The sequence below is a fragment of the Lagenorhynchus albirostris genome, chromosome 1, assembly GCF_949774975.1.
Source record: "Lagenorhynchus albirostris chromosome 1, mLagAlb1.1, whole genome shotgun sequence".
NCBI lineage: Eukaryota > Metazoa > Chordata > Mammalia > Artiodactyla > Delphinidae > Lagenorhynchus > Lagenorhynchus albirostris.
The window spans coordinates 47,903,381-47,919,725 of record NC_083095.1 but is presented as its reverse complement, the minus strand read 5'-3'; the positions used below and the strand labels follow the sequence as shown (position 1 = coordinate 47,919,725).

General features: G+C 33.2%; 1 protein-coding gene across 2 annotated transcripts in view; it reads right to left on the bottom strand.

Moving 5' to 3' along the window:
- ERO1A (endoplasmic reticulum oxidoreductase 1 alpha) overlaps positions 1-16,345 on the bottom strand; it is a 44,506-nt gene that overhangs the window by 4,773 nt on the left and 23,388 nt on the right. Inside the window, exons 7-14 of one of the 2 annotated variants that reach the window (XM_060142582.1) lie at positions 14,044-14,164; positions 11,998-12,044; positions 9,526-9,537; positions 6,269-6,295; positions 6,053-6,145; positions 4,949-5,195; positions 4,377-4,446; positions 60-146 (exon numbers count right to left, since the gene is read on the bottom strand). In XM_060142582.1, coding sequence (XP_059998565.1) covers positions 60-146; positions 4,377-4,446; positions 4,949-5,195; positions 6,053-6,145; positions 6,269-6,295; positions 9,526-9,537; positions 11,998-12,044; positions 14,044-14,164 — 704 coding nt within the window. The remainder of the gene's footprint in view (positions 1-59; positions 147-4,376; positions 4,447-4,948; positions 5,196-6,052; positions 6,146-6,268; positions 6,296-9,525; positions 9,538-11,997; positions 12,045-14,043; positions 14,165-16,345) is intronic. The other variant, XM_060142590.1, reaches the window with a different exon arrangement.

Genomic DNA, 16,345 nt, shown 5'->3' with positions numbered 1-16,345 from the left:
AAAAATCAGAAAATTCTTTGTGCAAAGGATGAAAATAGGATTGAGCCTGATATGCTTACCTGAAGCTTTCCCCACAGTCGACATTTCAAACAACCAACACAATCCATGATTCTTGAAATATTTCTAAAATGCAGTCGAAAGTCCTCCTAAAAATAATTTAAAATTTTATTAAAATATAGTATATAGTCAAGTACTAAGTATTTCTGAGTGCCTTCTATGTGCCTCACAGTATGCAAGGCACTGGAGGGCACCAAAGTGGGGAACAGAACTGAAGTCAACATCCACGGAGTACCTCCTACACACCGGAATCTTTACATATACAATTTCATTTCATCTTCACCACAAATCCAAAAGTAGATATCATTATAGTCTACACCTAATGAATTAAAAAAACAAGGTTCAGAGAGGTTACGTAACTTGCCTAAATTCCCATACCTAGTAAACAGCAAATCTACACCCCAGCCTGCCTGCCTCCAAAACTAGACTATTTATAAATATACACAAAGGTAACTGAGTTGAGATGTTCTGTTGTATGTGATTATTAACCATATACCAATATCAGGGGAGGGGGGCGGGGGTCGTATAACATCATTTACCAAAAAAAGAAAGAGGAAAAAAACAAAGGAGGATGAAGAACCTAGGGGTAAGACGGGAATAAAGACACAGACCTATTAGAGACTGGACTTGAGGATATGGGGAGGGGGAAGGGTAGGCTGTGACAGAGTGAGAGAGTGGCATGGACATATATACACTACCAAACATGAAATGGGTAGCTGGTGGGAAGCAGCCGCATGGCACAAGGAGATCAGCTCGGTGGTTTGTGACCACCTAGAGGGGTGGGATAGGGAGGGTGGGAGGGAGGGAGATGCAAGAGGGAAGAGATACGGAAGCATGTATATATGTATAACTGATTCACTTTGTTATGGAGCGGAAACTAACACGCCATTGTGGGGCAATTATACTCCAATAAAGATGTTTACAAAAAAACAAAAAAAAAAAACAAAGGAGGGAGGGAGGAATAAAAACCTTTGGTTTCATAATAGTTAAATTAAAACGCTCCTCTCTGGTATTAATTAGGTAAATCAACCAGACCTTTGATTATTATTGACATTATTATCACACAAAAAAATATATAGAATATAATGAAATCCATGTACCCTCCACCAAGTTTCAGAAAGAAACCATTACAATGAAGCCTCCTATGTATCCCTTCAAAGTCCCATATCCTACCTTCTATAACTATTCTGAATTTGGTGTTTATCATTCCTTTTTTATATTTATACTTTTAATATATATATATATCCATGAACACTAGGGTATTATATTGTTTATAAAAGGGCAACATGCATTAAACTCATCCAAAAGTAGTACATTAGAAGAAAGAAGGGAAGCCAAGAACATATCCTTCTTTTACTACAGTGGAAATTATTAATTAATTCTCCAAGTTACTCCCTCTGTCCTGAATTTATAGTGGAATCCCAAGCTTACGGTACTTGAAACAGGAAATTTGACATACAGTTCAGATGGAACATTCATTATACCAAATGGCCTATAACTTTGGAAGCATATAATGTTTTGTTTGTTTTTCTTATGTGATAAACCACACACTGGGCTCAATCAAAAGAGGACAAGACCAAAGATCTAAAAATGGGAATAAATCAGCAAAGATTGGAACCTGCTATTCAAGGCAGACCTCAATTCATACTCTAGGGACAGTCTTTCCCCAGATGGTTCATTCAGCCTGAGACTTTGAAACAGCCATTACGTGTATTAATAAAAGATTTACAATGGGATTCCAGATCTTAAATCTTATTGATTTAATACAAAGCCCAAATAATTAATATTAAATGTCACCATATGTTAGCAATGTACCTTTTGGACTGAGTTCAGTAAGAGGTCATTCTAATTTTAAACATACTTAGAAAAAATATTTACCCAGCAATATTTCCCTAAGTAGATTTTTGGTGATTTGACGTTTCCTTTAAACTTGTGTTTCAACCTTGACTTTAAGGAAATTCACACTTTTAACATTAATAACAGAGCACTAAAATTAAAGTAGATGTTCTCATCCAATGAGGGGCTCACCTCTGGAGGATTTAATAGTTGGTATAAGAGTCTACAAAATCCCTGTGTAGACAAGCATTTGTTTATAGACAGAACAAATAGCTCACACGTATGCACTATAAATTTCCAAATGGATATAAATTTTATGATTAATAAAACACAACTTTTACTTTAAAAGTGTTACTAAATGCATAGTGGATTTTTGGCAGTTATATTTTCACAATCAACAGATGCTAAAAACACCACTGTCGTGGCGAGAGGCCTTGAAAGTTCTTGACTTAGACTCGTAAAGGTTGGAAGCCTCTATTCAAAATGATTGTGATTCCTTTCGTACACATTGTCTAACCTTGGTATTTGAATCTATGTTCACTAATTCAAACACTGGAATATGGCAGCTCTTGAGTAAATCCCTATGTGGCATGTACAGAGAATAAACGTGGTTGCTTACAAGAGCCAAAATAACATCGCAAAATTAAAACCAAGCACAATTGCTTAAATGTACTTAATATGCTAGAACCAAATTAATAAGCTAGAAATTTACTAGATCAGAACAAGGAGAAAATCCTTGTGACTTCCACAAATGACAATCAATGTCCAATAAGCTGAGTATATTCTAAAGTTAACCGAGATTAGAAAAATGTATGATCCTTAAAATAACCAGAACCTAAATCATTTACAAATTCTCCTTGTTAATTTACACAGTTTTGGAGTCAATACTTAAAATTATAGTCAGTGGGTAGAATAATCAAACATTCTGTGGTTAAACATTGTGATCTATATTCAGTGAAACCAACTGACCAAAAAACAATTCTCACCCAATTCTCAGATGTTTTATAAGCCTTCAGGTGAGATCCTATTCTATTGTGAATTGAACACTAAACAATTCTCTTTCATACAAGTCCTCTCTTTCTAACCATACACTGATAGAGTATAAAGGAGACAAGATGAGATTTTCAAATGAACTTATATGACTGTTCAAATCCATTATATTCACCATAAACTGCTATTTAAAAAAAAAGTAAATATCTGATATCAACAAGTTTCCTTGGTGTTTTACTCCTTTCTTGTAAAAGGACTCAGAAAAATTATGTTAAATTTCACAGGATATGAAAGCTGAGTGTTTCAGAGTTTCGATAAAATGAAAACGATGTGAGAAATATTTCTAATCTGTACAATATAAAATGAGTAAATGCCAAACACTCTCCATAAACCAGCAAGTGTATTAAAAATAAGAAAGATATCGAAAATAGTAGGGAAAAAAGTCTTATTACAGCATCTTCCCCCTCACTTCTAAGTTCCTGGAAACTGTTTGGGAGGTTATATAAGCACTGAGATATATATTTCTAGCAAGAATGCTTTAAGTAGGAGGTAGATGGGAGGTCAAAAATAACTATTACCTAACAGTAAAAAAATGGAGTGCACAAAGTATTTTGTTTGCAAGCTGCAAAAAAATCAGGTTATTTCATTATCGAAAGAAGCAATGAATTAGAAACAAAGGCAGATTGTTTGTTATAAATATTCTGATGAAATCAGATCCAGCCCAGTCCTACTGAGGGCCACCTGCTTTACTTACCTATAGCTTTATAACTGAGAACAGTAATATAATTTTACTTAAGTCCTCAAAAAGACTTAGAAATCCCCTGAGGGTAGAAGCATCTCTCTCTTTAGTGACAAAAATCATGCTCTACACCCAGTGAGCGTTTAATAAATCTTCCCAGTGAGATTTTTTATTTGTAGTATTTTGAGGCAAATATGCACAAAGATGGTCTTGCCCGGGGTCATACCTCTACTAAGAGGTAAGGCAAAGACCAGAGCCCATTTTGTGTGATCTCAGGTCTTCTGTTCTTCCCAGAACTGCATCCTGGTGTAACTAAATTTCTTTAATTCCCAGTGAATGAGATGAATTGACAAAACAATACTGTAACCTCTCCTCCTAAAGAGCATCCTGTAATTTAGCCAAAACTATTTTCAGAATTCTCTCCAGCGAAAGACTAATTCTGCCCCTTGTGCTCTAGATCCCTTTCCTTTCATTCATAAGTTCTATTTACTATATGAGACCATCAATGTGAAATGAAAGCCTTCTGTAAAGAGTACACATTTCTGTTGTTATTTTGAAAACAACACAAACTAGATCTTAAGTTGGACCTGCTTTTGGACATTTTTTTCTTGAGGAAAAGAAAGATTATGACTCTGACTTTTCTTCTAATTTCAGGATGTATATCAAGATTTATTGTTAAGAATAAAAACACGGCCTTTATTCATACCTGCATGAGTTTGTATTTAAAAATTAAGTTAGAGTATAAAATTATTACCTTTAGTTTGTTTGCTTCTTTTTTGTCCCCAGCAAAAAATGAATTCTCATCAAAATGCAAAGGAAATGACCTACATTAAAAAAAAAACATAAATAACATATATTCTCTGCATAGAACAGAAAATATTTTCATGTATTATAAAACATTAAAAGTCCTGCTGATACCACATTTTGCTGGTCGGTGATGAATAATATAAGTAAAATAGAGTAGAATAGATAGTAAAATCAAAAATTCTATGCCCCCAAACAAATTCTTATCCTCAAATATAAAAGCTAACTGTATAATATAGTAGAAGTTATGCCCCAAACCCAACCTGTTCAACTAAATATGAAAATAATGCAAGTATCAAATACCAAAAGAATGGCTCTTAAAACTAAAACTATGTGCCTTTTAATACATAAGTCAAAATGAAAACAAAACCAAAACTCAATTCTAAAAGACCTATGAGCAGAATTAGCTTTTAATTATTTTTTAGATAGTTTTCCTTTCTCTAAGTTGAATATTTAAGAATTTAATTTTGGATACCACTTGTCACCCTTCTATTAATGTATAAGTTGTAATACACAATTTACTTGATTTCATGAAGTATTTCCAGAAGTAACATTTTGTTTTCTGCATCTTGAACTTTATTTCCAGTGAAGAGCTGAAAATCCTGGCGCTCAAAGAATGGTACCACTTTAGATAAAGCCCTTAATTCTATTAAGTAGAGAAAGTACAAGTTCTTAAGCCTTCGTGGACCTTCTCCTTCAGTTAAAATTCCATCAAATCGCTGCTGAAATTCTGTAATGTTATGTCCCCATATTTTTTCCAACCAGGTATCTGAGAAGAAAGAAGAATTAAATATTAAAAAAAACTGCATTTTAAAATTAAATAAGTTTCATTTTACTTATATTAGGTTATTGATGCCTGCAGAAGCTAATTTGATTTTATATTTTAAAATATATAATCAATACAACCATGAAAACTGTTTTACATAATTTAGCCTTGAATAGTTCCATATTAATATTTTATCTTCTAGAAGCCATCCTTAAAAGGAAAATAAACTCAATATTTTACTGAGAAACCAGGACTAATAAAATCAAATTTCTGAATATAAACATATCCATAAAACCAAGATACAGAAGTCAAAAATGACTATCTGACATTACTAATGAGTTTGAAGCCCTAATTAAAGTTACTATGATTTTGTTTCTAAGAAGTAAAAGATACCGTAATTCTAGAAGAAATATGTTATTGATGAAACTCCAACATGGTCTAATTTTTCAACAGCCTTCGTAAAGCATGAAGAGCAGCAGAAAAAATGCTCTTACCTGTTAAACTCCAGGCCTGAAGCTGGCACACAAATATAGGGATTCTGACACAGTAATATCTAATGAAAAACAAACTATGCTCTTGAGAGCTTTTTTAATTCCCACAACAAAAGAACATTTCCAAAGTGACATGTATGATTTTGAGCAGCTTCTTAAAAGAAGGTGAAGAGCGCTAAGAACAGGCTGAACTTTTCCTTATAAGGTCCATGGTTCCCACATTCCTGATTACTACCATTTAAGAATAAATCTTTTACTGCCTAATATTCAGTAGGGTCAATCCTTTCTCATCCAGGTAAATACCAAGAAAATTTTAAGAATACCCGAAAATAAGTGTGGTAAAGTGAATAAAAGTAAAATGTCACATACCTTGTAGAAGATACCGTGCACTCAAATGCACATTAATGCTTGCATGGAGGCCAGAAATAAGTCTGTAGAATGCTCTTTTTTCTACACAGAGGCCTACAAAAAGTAATTTGGAAATATAAATTTCATATGTGAAATCTGTAAGGCAGAAAATTAATTTTATGCGCATTTAAAAATGAAAAAAATGTTATTTAAATTTGCTTAAAAATGCTCAATTACCTTCTAGCCAACTGTAAAAAGTGTTCTCTGAAATAAAAAGAAAAATAAGTCACAAGATTGTAAAAAATGCCAAAACGTAAGTTTTTCAAAAGTTTTAAAATACTATAGCAAATTTTTGACAAACAGTGATTCAAAGGTCCAAATTCTGTTTGTAAAGGAAAGAGAGGTTCTTGGTATGGATTCACTTTAAGTTCTACTTGGCTGCTCAATCTTTAGAAGGCTTTAGCATTACCTTAGGTGGCCCCAGCCTCATAACTTTCTGGATAAAATGTTTTATATGAGGTCAAAACACAGAATTTAAATAGTAAATCAATACATGGAAAAATACTTAGCCTTAGTAACAATTCATGCTATAAAAATTAAGAACTCATTACACACTTTTTAAAATGAGAAAAGTTAAATAAAAATTATAAAATAGTATTGGAGGTATATTATTATAGCTGGTAGTATATTTCAAAAGAGCAATTCAAGGAGATGTTACAAAAACCAAACCTTGTTTATATTTTATGACCTAATAAGATCACTGTTCATATACTTAGACTTGACAATTCTGCTTTTAGAATTATGGTCTTAAGAAATAACTCAAAATGGAGGTGGGGGGGTGGATAATCTGCAGAAAGATGATTATGTTATATATAATTTTTAAAACCTGAAATAATCAAAATATACAAGGCCTAAGCTGACATGATAGAATACTATATACTAGTTAGCATGGTTGAATAATATAAAACTATTAAAATGAGAAGAACGTGGAACACGACAATGCATGAAAATGTTTATTTGAAATAATATATAAAAAGGCATAAGAAATAATTATTATAATTATGTGAACATTCTATGTATACATTTACTAGCAATGACAAACATTGTACTATATAGTTCTTTTTACAAAGTTTTTTATAGTAATATTAATAATGAACCAAACAAGCATAAAAGTAATGGAAGAAATGACAAAGGAAATAAACAATAAATTTATATATTTATAGACTACATAAAAACATAAAACATCTGTGTGTCAGAAAACTTTATAAACAAATGCAAACAACAAACCGGGTAAAATGCAAATACAACAAAGGATAATATCCTAAATATATAAAGAGCTCACAAACTGAATAAAAATGCCAAAGTGCCCATTAAAAATGGGCAAAAAATATGAATAGAGAATTCATAAAGGGAAAATATAAATGGTAGTAACAGATAAAAACTGTTTAGCCTCACTAACAATAAAATGCAAATTAAGCATATATTGTACAACACAGGGAATGTAGCCAATATTTTAAAATAACTATAAATGGAATATAACCTTTAAAAATTGTGAATCACTATGTTGCACACCTGAAACTTATATAATATTGTACATCAACTATACCTCAATAAAAAAATAAATAAAAATTCAAATTAAAACTATAAAGATACAACTTTAAAGAGTAAAGGTAAAAATATAATACTTAATGCAGACGAGGGTCAGGTAAAACTAGCAGGCACAATGACTGGAAGGGATGTAAATTAGCACACCCTTCCAATGACAAAAAGCAATCTGGTCATATGTATCAAGAGCTTAAAACGTCCTTATCCTTTGATCCAGTAGATCCATTTCTAGAAATCTAGGTTATTATGGGTGAATGTTTGTGTCCCCCCTAAAATTCATATGTTGAAGCCCTAAACCCTCCCCCTAACCCCCACTGCTCCCCATGTGATGGTATTTGGAGGTGGAGTCTTTGGGAGGTAATTAGTGTTTGGGAGGTAATCAAAGTAAGGTCATGAGGGTGGGGTCACCATGATGGAATTAGTGTCTTTATAAGTAGAAGAAGAGACCAGAGCTCTTTCTCTCTCTATCATGTGAGGATACAGTAAGAAGGCCAGCTGTCTGTAAGCCAGGAAGAGGGCCCTCACCATGAACCAGATCTGTTGGCACCTTGATCATGGACTTCCCAGCCTCCAGAACTATGAGAAAATAAATGTCTTTTGTTTTAGCTACCTAGTCTATGGTATTTTGTTAGAGCACCCTGAGCTGATGAGGATATAGGCTAAGGAAGCAAGTAGACATGGTAATGATAATATATAAAACTATAAATATATCTATTATAAAAATATAAACATGTAAATAATAATAATTATCAAAATGTTAGCAGAGAAGCAGTATGAGATAGTAACTAAAGCACAGACGCTGGAGCCAAACTGCCTGACTTGAATCCTGACTCTGCTACTTACAAATCATAAGATTTTAGCTGAGTTGCTAAACCTTTCTGGGACTCATTTTCCGCCTCTATAAAATGGAGATAAAAATAATACCTCCTAGGATTGTTGGAAGGATTAAATAAACTCATATTTGTAAATTGCTTTGAAAAGTACTAGCATGTCTTCTTAGCCATTATCATTATCAATTATTTTGGGGTTGTGGGATTACAAGTGATTTGTTTCCTTACTGGGAACCTCTAGGTTTTGAGGGGTTTTTTTTTTCAAGTTTTGGACCATGAACTGGGGGGAGTAGGAGTGTGACATTGCTTGGGACCTAGCCTTCTAAAGAAATTTTCAGTTCAGTTTTATAATCCTGAAGTAGATATTCTCTGAATGTGATCCAGTTAGATAATCACCTAATATATCAGCTTTCATATTTGACTAAAATGAATACTTATAAATATACTCATAAATAAGATATTTTCTCTAAGGACAGCCTCTACAGGTTAACAATCTTTTCTCTGATAATGAGAGATAGGTTGAGATCTTCAAATAGTAACAAAACTCATTTCAATCTCACTCATAAAGCAAAAACATTCTCAAAAAGACAGCGTAAGCCTAAAATATGTTAAAACTTTTAGCTTTACAATTAACTTAAAGAGCTGGCAATGATACCTACACCCAAGAGTCACCACAAGCTTGGAAGACGGTAGCTCAACACTCTGATCATGTCTAGAACCTTCCTATATGAGACCTAGTAGATACCAGAGTTCAACCAGTAAAGGAGATGTTTTCCCTGACAAAGGCTGGGGAAATGTCTAGCTTTCACATGCAATAGGTAAAATGTACCAGTGAATTATCAGAGGCTGAGGCAGGCTGTCTCTACTGCCTGATCACAGGCACAAAGAGTCACATTTCCCTTAACCTATGCTGTCACCCCTAGAACTTCAGGTAAAGAAATAAAAATTAACTTTTTCTTCGTCTCACGTGCGGGTAGAACAAAACAAGTTTGCCCAACAAACATCTGAATGTATAAGCAAATTCATATATGTGATGTATGATAAAGACATTATACTTACCTTCACTTTTCCCTGAAAAAAGAAAACAAAATGCTTATTATTAAAAACTCCTTCCAGATGCTCCTTTTAAACTGCTACACTTCCACAAAAATAAGACTTAGTAGAGGTTACCTTTAGTTCATCAGTTCACCTACATAAATAAAATCTTAGAATGAGATGTGCCTGTGACTGCAACTCTTTCTGGTGATGAAAGGAATTATGCCTGATTTGACTAAACAGTTTCATCTCCAAGAGCCTGGATAAAGAGTATTTTCAGCTTGTCCAAGATTTAATATGGGCTGACAGGAAAGAAAAATCTAATCTATCATCTGAGAGTACTCTTAAATATCTTAAGGACTCACAGTTATTTGGCTGTCAGAGTCTTTTCACTTATTTATTTGTTCTATAGCTATAACACAGTTTCTGCTAAAGATGTGTGTTATTGCTTCCAAACTCCCGGGACTGACATTATAAAATTTTACCTTATTCAGGAATATTTTTAAAGACTATTTGTAAGATTCAAGTTATGCACAATTCAGCAGTTTGTATGCAGCTGCTCATTAACTACTGAAAAACTGTCTCCATTTTGCCACTTTTATTTAATGCCATTGTTTATTAAAGTACCATATGCTCATTGCAAATATATGTTAAAAAAAAGAAAACAAAGATAAAATAAAAAATATCATCCATAACTCCCTCTGCCCAAAGATAAATACCATTTACATTTTGGTAAATGTCTTTTTTCTTTGTGTACAGGATATTTAGATATTATATCAATTATGTTTTTATAAAAAATATATTATAGGGCTTCCCTGGTGGCACAGTGGTTGAGAGTCTGCCTGTCGATGCAGGGGACACGGGTTCGTGCCCTGGTCTGGGAAGATCTCACATGCCGCGGAGTGGCTGGGCCCGTGAGCCATGGCTGCTGAGCCTGTGCGTCCAGAGCCTGTGCTTCACAATGGGAGAGGCCACAGCAGTGAGAGGCCCGCATACCGCTATATATATATATATATATATATATATATATATAATACATACTGTTTGGTACCTGCTTCTTCTCCTAAATGTGCTATTGATCACCACTGATATAAATGAATATAAATTTTCAGCAACATTTAGAATGGTTATATTCTACTATATGAATATACCATAATTCATTTAACTAGTTCCCTAATGATAAACATTGAAATTGTTCCCATTTATCTTTAAAATAAGTGAGGGTGGTTAATTAACTTATCAGATCATAATGTGAGTTCATAGTGAAGATCATCTCTTGCCTGGGAATTTGCATTTCATCTGATAGTAAATCAATAGTTTCCACTGAGTACCATATGTGACTCCATATAAATCCAAAAGCCTGGTTTAAAGATGCTCTTTCATTTCTAAGAATGACGAGTCTGCCAACATTTAGGGAACGTTGCAATCTCACTGCCTTGCAGGAGGAAATTCATGTTTATTGACTCTATGAGATCAGCAGCTTTTCAAATAAATTTAAAAAATGAAAACCATTCCACATTTGCTAAAAGTACATCAAAGATTTCATCAGTAAGCACATATTCAGAGAACAGGGATATATTTCCTAAGGAAAAAGCCTGAAATCATACACTTGAAATGGTTTATTCAACAAACTGTTCTGTCTATTATAGACTGGGCAGGGTTTGTGAGTTTCAATTTTACATCCCCTCTGCACCTATACAGTGCCTAGCACATAGTAAATGGTGGATAATCATTTGTTGGAGGAACAAGTGATTTTCACTACCGTAGACAAGACCGTTAAATGAGGAGGGTGAATTTCATTGATCATTTATCTAACAAACTATTCCATCTGTTATGTTCCAGACTCTGTATTAAGGGATGAAATCAATAAATGCTGCCCATATGTCCAAAGTACCAGGGTAGATCAACAGATATATAAATAATAGTAAAATAATGCTAGCAAGTGGAAAGAGCTGTTAAGAGGAACAAAACAATACATAAGATCACTTTATGAGGAGAGAGAGATTACTTCCAGTTAAGAGGATCAAGGAAATTTGGGCGGGGAAGGCAGCATTTAAGCCAAACCCTGAGTGTAAGTAGAAAATGAAAAATGTTAATGAGATATAAAGTCATGTGAATTTGAAATCAGACTCCCAATATATATAACAATTTCAAGTTTTAGGAAAGATGTGAGGCAGAAGTTTTTTGGATATTCATTCAACTAAAAGATGAGTACAAAGCCTGAACACACACATTCTGCAAAAATGCATAAAAGAATAAATGTATAATTTAAACTTAATCCTATGATAGTCTAACACAATGAACTTCATTAAAAAAATACTCCTTACTGAAGTGTAAGTATTTTCAACACCAATTACTCTGCAAGAATGAGACATAACTTCGGTGAAAACAAGAATATATGATCTCAACTGCTCTTGCCAACCCTTATCTTGCCTTCTCCTTCCTTCTAACCAAAGTTCACTGGCTGAAAAATAACAGTGCAAATAAATAACTCACCGTGACCAGAAGCCAAAGGATTTAAAGGTCTTTTAATCGTCTGTGGCCTACAAACAAAAGAATTAAAGTATAAAATATAAATTTGTTACCCATCATGTTATAATTATTTAAGTAAAAGTGAATTTATCTCAGAAAGTTTTTTAATGACTATATCCAAAATAAAATTGTTTTACTGATCTTATAAAATATTTATTTTCTCTAACTGCTTTAAGGGAGGGTGGTTATTTGTTTTAGTGATAATAGTTTCTGATCTTTTCCCATTGTAGCAGCCAGAAAGTCATTTCCTAATCACCTCTTCAAACAAAGGAAGAAAAAAATACCAGTCAAGCTCTTCTCCTAGAGTTACTAATATGTTTTTATATATATCATATATGTGTGTGTGTGTCACAAAGTACACTGCTACTTGAAAGACAAACAAGCAAAAAATGTAAGTATCCAACACAAGCACTAAAATAAAAAAGGGAAAAAACAGTGTGGGTAGATTATTTTCCACTTTGGTAATTTTAAGTACATCAGTTTGCCCTGAGGCCATCAAGTTTGTTATGATTTCAATAATAGGTAGTTTTTAACAAGAAAAAAAAGAGAGAGTTAGTATGTCACTAAAGTGTTTTTAAATCTCAAAATAAATATTCATTAGTATCTTTAGTAGAGTGTAGGGATTGTTTTAATGTCCTTTTATCTATTTCACAAATTTGCACAGCTTGAGACATTTTGAGAACAGAACATGTAAGTTGTATTTTAACATCCTCAATTTACTGCCTCATACATTGTTTATATTTTAGAAATATTATGGGGACCATGATATAAACTAGTTAGGAAATAACTACAAAACTTATACAAAATCTAACAAATGCTTTAGTTGGACTTTATTTTAGTTCACATCAAAAAAATTTAAGGGAAAAAAACCTTTAAAGTAAGTCAATAAACTCAGTAAACCAAACATTCCTAATAATAGTCAAGAGAATTTAAATGATACACGTGGCAGAAATGAGTAAATAATGAAAACTCTCCACTTCCCAAACTGTAGAAATTCTGCAAGTCAAAAAAAGAAATTGCTGATCTCTTATGCATATATTTGACATAAAAAGTGAAATGTATTTTTGCCACATTTGGGAACTCCAGAAATCTTCCCAGAACTATCCCCATCTCTGAGATAGCGTAACGCTTGTGTGCACACAGGCACACACAAACACACGCATCCCTTCCAAAAACCAATACTTACATTGTTTACAACCTAGAGGCTTACAAGTGAACAAACTTGAAGCATGTCTCAGTCTCTCAATGATCAGATTGACAGCTTCCACTGTAGTGGGAAACAGTACAAAGGGGGTTCTTCCACTTACTAGATCTTTGACGCTAGACAAATCACTTAACCTTTCCAACTCTCAGTTTCTCCATCTATAAACAGTGATGACTATAACACAGGGTTATTACAAGGACTAAAGGAGAAGATGTATGTAACATGCTTAGCACAATACCTGGCACACCGTAAGTGCTCAAATGTTACTAATTATAATTATTCTCTGAAAAGAATTTAACTTTAAAGCAGGTAAAATAACTACAGCCACAAAAAGAGGAGTATAGAGCACCAAAAAGAGAATTAGGAATTATACATCCTAATCTATTCCCTGCCACTAACTATATGATCTCTCTGGCTCTAGGTTACTTCATCTATAAAATGAGATTCTAGCACAGCAGAAACTAACAGAACATTGTAAAGCTACTATACTCCAATAAAAATTAATTTAAAAAATTAGATTCTATAATTCACTTAAGGAACATTTGTGAAATGCCTACCATATTCCCATAAAAGTCTAACACTGTTCTAAGTCTTTTAAAGAACAAAGAATTATTTGTTGAAACGCATGTCCTCATGTTTCCCCAGAGGGGAACGGGATTAATGAACAAGTACATTTCCATGTCCAAATACATCCTTTAATAAGGTGAGTTTGATTTGTTCTTTTAAATCATTGTGATTCTGTTTATTTGTTTATAAAGAGAAATGAACACATCTTTCAGGAATTTCGAAATGAAAGTGACACATACTTAAAACAGTTTTCTTCATAGATGACATTCCATATCCTCCAAGCATCTGGTCCCTTGTAACCCGTGTAGCGCTCAGGATTCAGGAGCAAATCGACATATTCAGCATCAGGAGACTGTATGTCTGTAAAATAAAATGTTTTAATAATCTTCTTCTTTTCAGTAACCTTAAAAAGCTAATATGACCAGACTGTATTCCATCGATTCTAAGGCACCACAAATGTAACAATGCGTCTAGGATTTAAAAACACCTTTTTAGGAGAAATCCTAAAAAGAAGGGAAAAGAAGAAACAAACACAGCCACATTAAATTACACACTGTTTACAAAAGCCTCTTGGTTTTAGAAATGGTAAAAAAAAAATAGGAATATGTGAATTTTAGAATTGAAGGAACATAGTAATTCAATTCTTATAAGCTATCCAGGCAAAGAATATACCATACATTTCTCATCACATTAACCACAATGTGATGAGTTCATCAGTAACTAAGGTAAATGAAGACATATTAGTACCATACAGTTTGTTACCAAATACTTCCTTCTTACATGACCACCATCAGGATCCACTACAAAGCTGCCCCAAAGATATAATCCTAAATAGTCAAAAAGTTATAAGCAGGATGATATTTGTATCAGCATTATTTATAAAAGGGAAAATCAGAAGCAACCTAAATGTCCAACAGAGCAGAGCACGATCCCTGGAGCGAGACTGCCTGGGTTAGAAATCCAGGACCCACTACTTATTCACTTCGGTACCCTGGTCAAGTTATGTAAATTCTCTATGCCTTGGTGCCCTCATTTGTAAAATGGAGATAATACTCATAGCATTACTGTGAGACATAAAGAAGTTTATATGTGCAGAGCACTTAGCACAACAGTAAGAGTATAATAAATATTAACTATGGCATTGGTATTATGATATAACTTAATAGACCATTTTACAGTCAACAGAACTGTTAAGTACAAAGGCTGTCTAATAAAATGAAAAGATAAGGCATTATAGAAAAGTTAATTACAGAGATATATGGAAAACATACCAAAATTGGTGGGATATTGGTTTCTCATATGTTCTATAAATTTGTATAATGTGTTATAACTTTAAAATAAAACCAAAAAATTATGGCCCCTGGTCCTCAGTGGCTTTGGGGAATTAGTTAATAACACAGTAATACCGGACTCATCGATAAAGCTTAACAGTATGAACCAACAAAGAATGAGGAAGTGAGTGAAAATGGCCCCAAAGCAACCAAAGTAGATGACAAAACTCTGAGCAGAAAGATGCTTACACAAGACTCCATCAAGCTCTCTAGAGTACCTACTTCTCATTTAAAAAACAAAGATAAAACTATGCTTGGTTATTTTTATCCCAATTCACAGTTCATTAGAGTCATAAATTAGGGGAAAATTTGCTTCTATAAACAGCCCAGTGACAGCACCTAGAAATAACTGAGAGTCCAAGGCAGAAGTAGCAATTAAAATAACTAGAAGTAAAAATAAAAATTTAAAAAACAATCTGCATGGAATCACATAGTTCAGGAACAGATATCTCTGTTCATCTCAATTAATACTGTAGATATTACCTCAGTATAGCAAACTATAATAAATTCATAAAAAATAACTCTGACTCTTAAAATATATATATAAATAACTCAGCATCGAGTACTTTAAGACAGAAAACTAATCACCAAGGAATGATTAAATTTTTAATATCTTGCCTCGTTAGAGATAAACATTAGTTGACATAATTTTACTTACAACAAATACTTCCTCTCTCCCAACTTTACTAAAAAAAAGGTTACTATAACCTTATTTTGCCAGATAACAAAAGCTCAAATTTCTAATTAGGATTTACAAAATACCTTCTATCCTCTACCTACCATTTACATACATTATTTATTCCTTACAAAGCTGTCCATTTTTTTAAAATATTTACCCTCCTTTAACAGAAGAAATAAATATAAATAGACAAGTTATTCACCCAAGATAACAGAACTCCACCATATAAGGAGTGACTTATTGATTTGTGACACAAATGTAAGCATGTAGTCTTAAAAGGATACTTTGGTTAAAGTAGTACCATTCTTTCACTAACACTGCAGGCCTAAAAAAATTATGCTGCATGTTATAAGTTGAATTTTATCTCACATAGCAATGTTTAAGCCAAAGAATCCTTACAGAAAAGATGGCAAAGTTAGGGTTGGGAGAGCATTTTATCCCCCTTTCTTTACTGGCCTAAAGCTAGATATAAGTCTACAGTTCTTTACCCAACACCCTTGGGGCCAAATGTATTTTGGAAATCAGAACTTT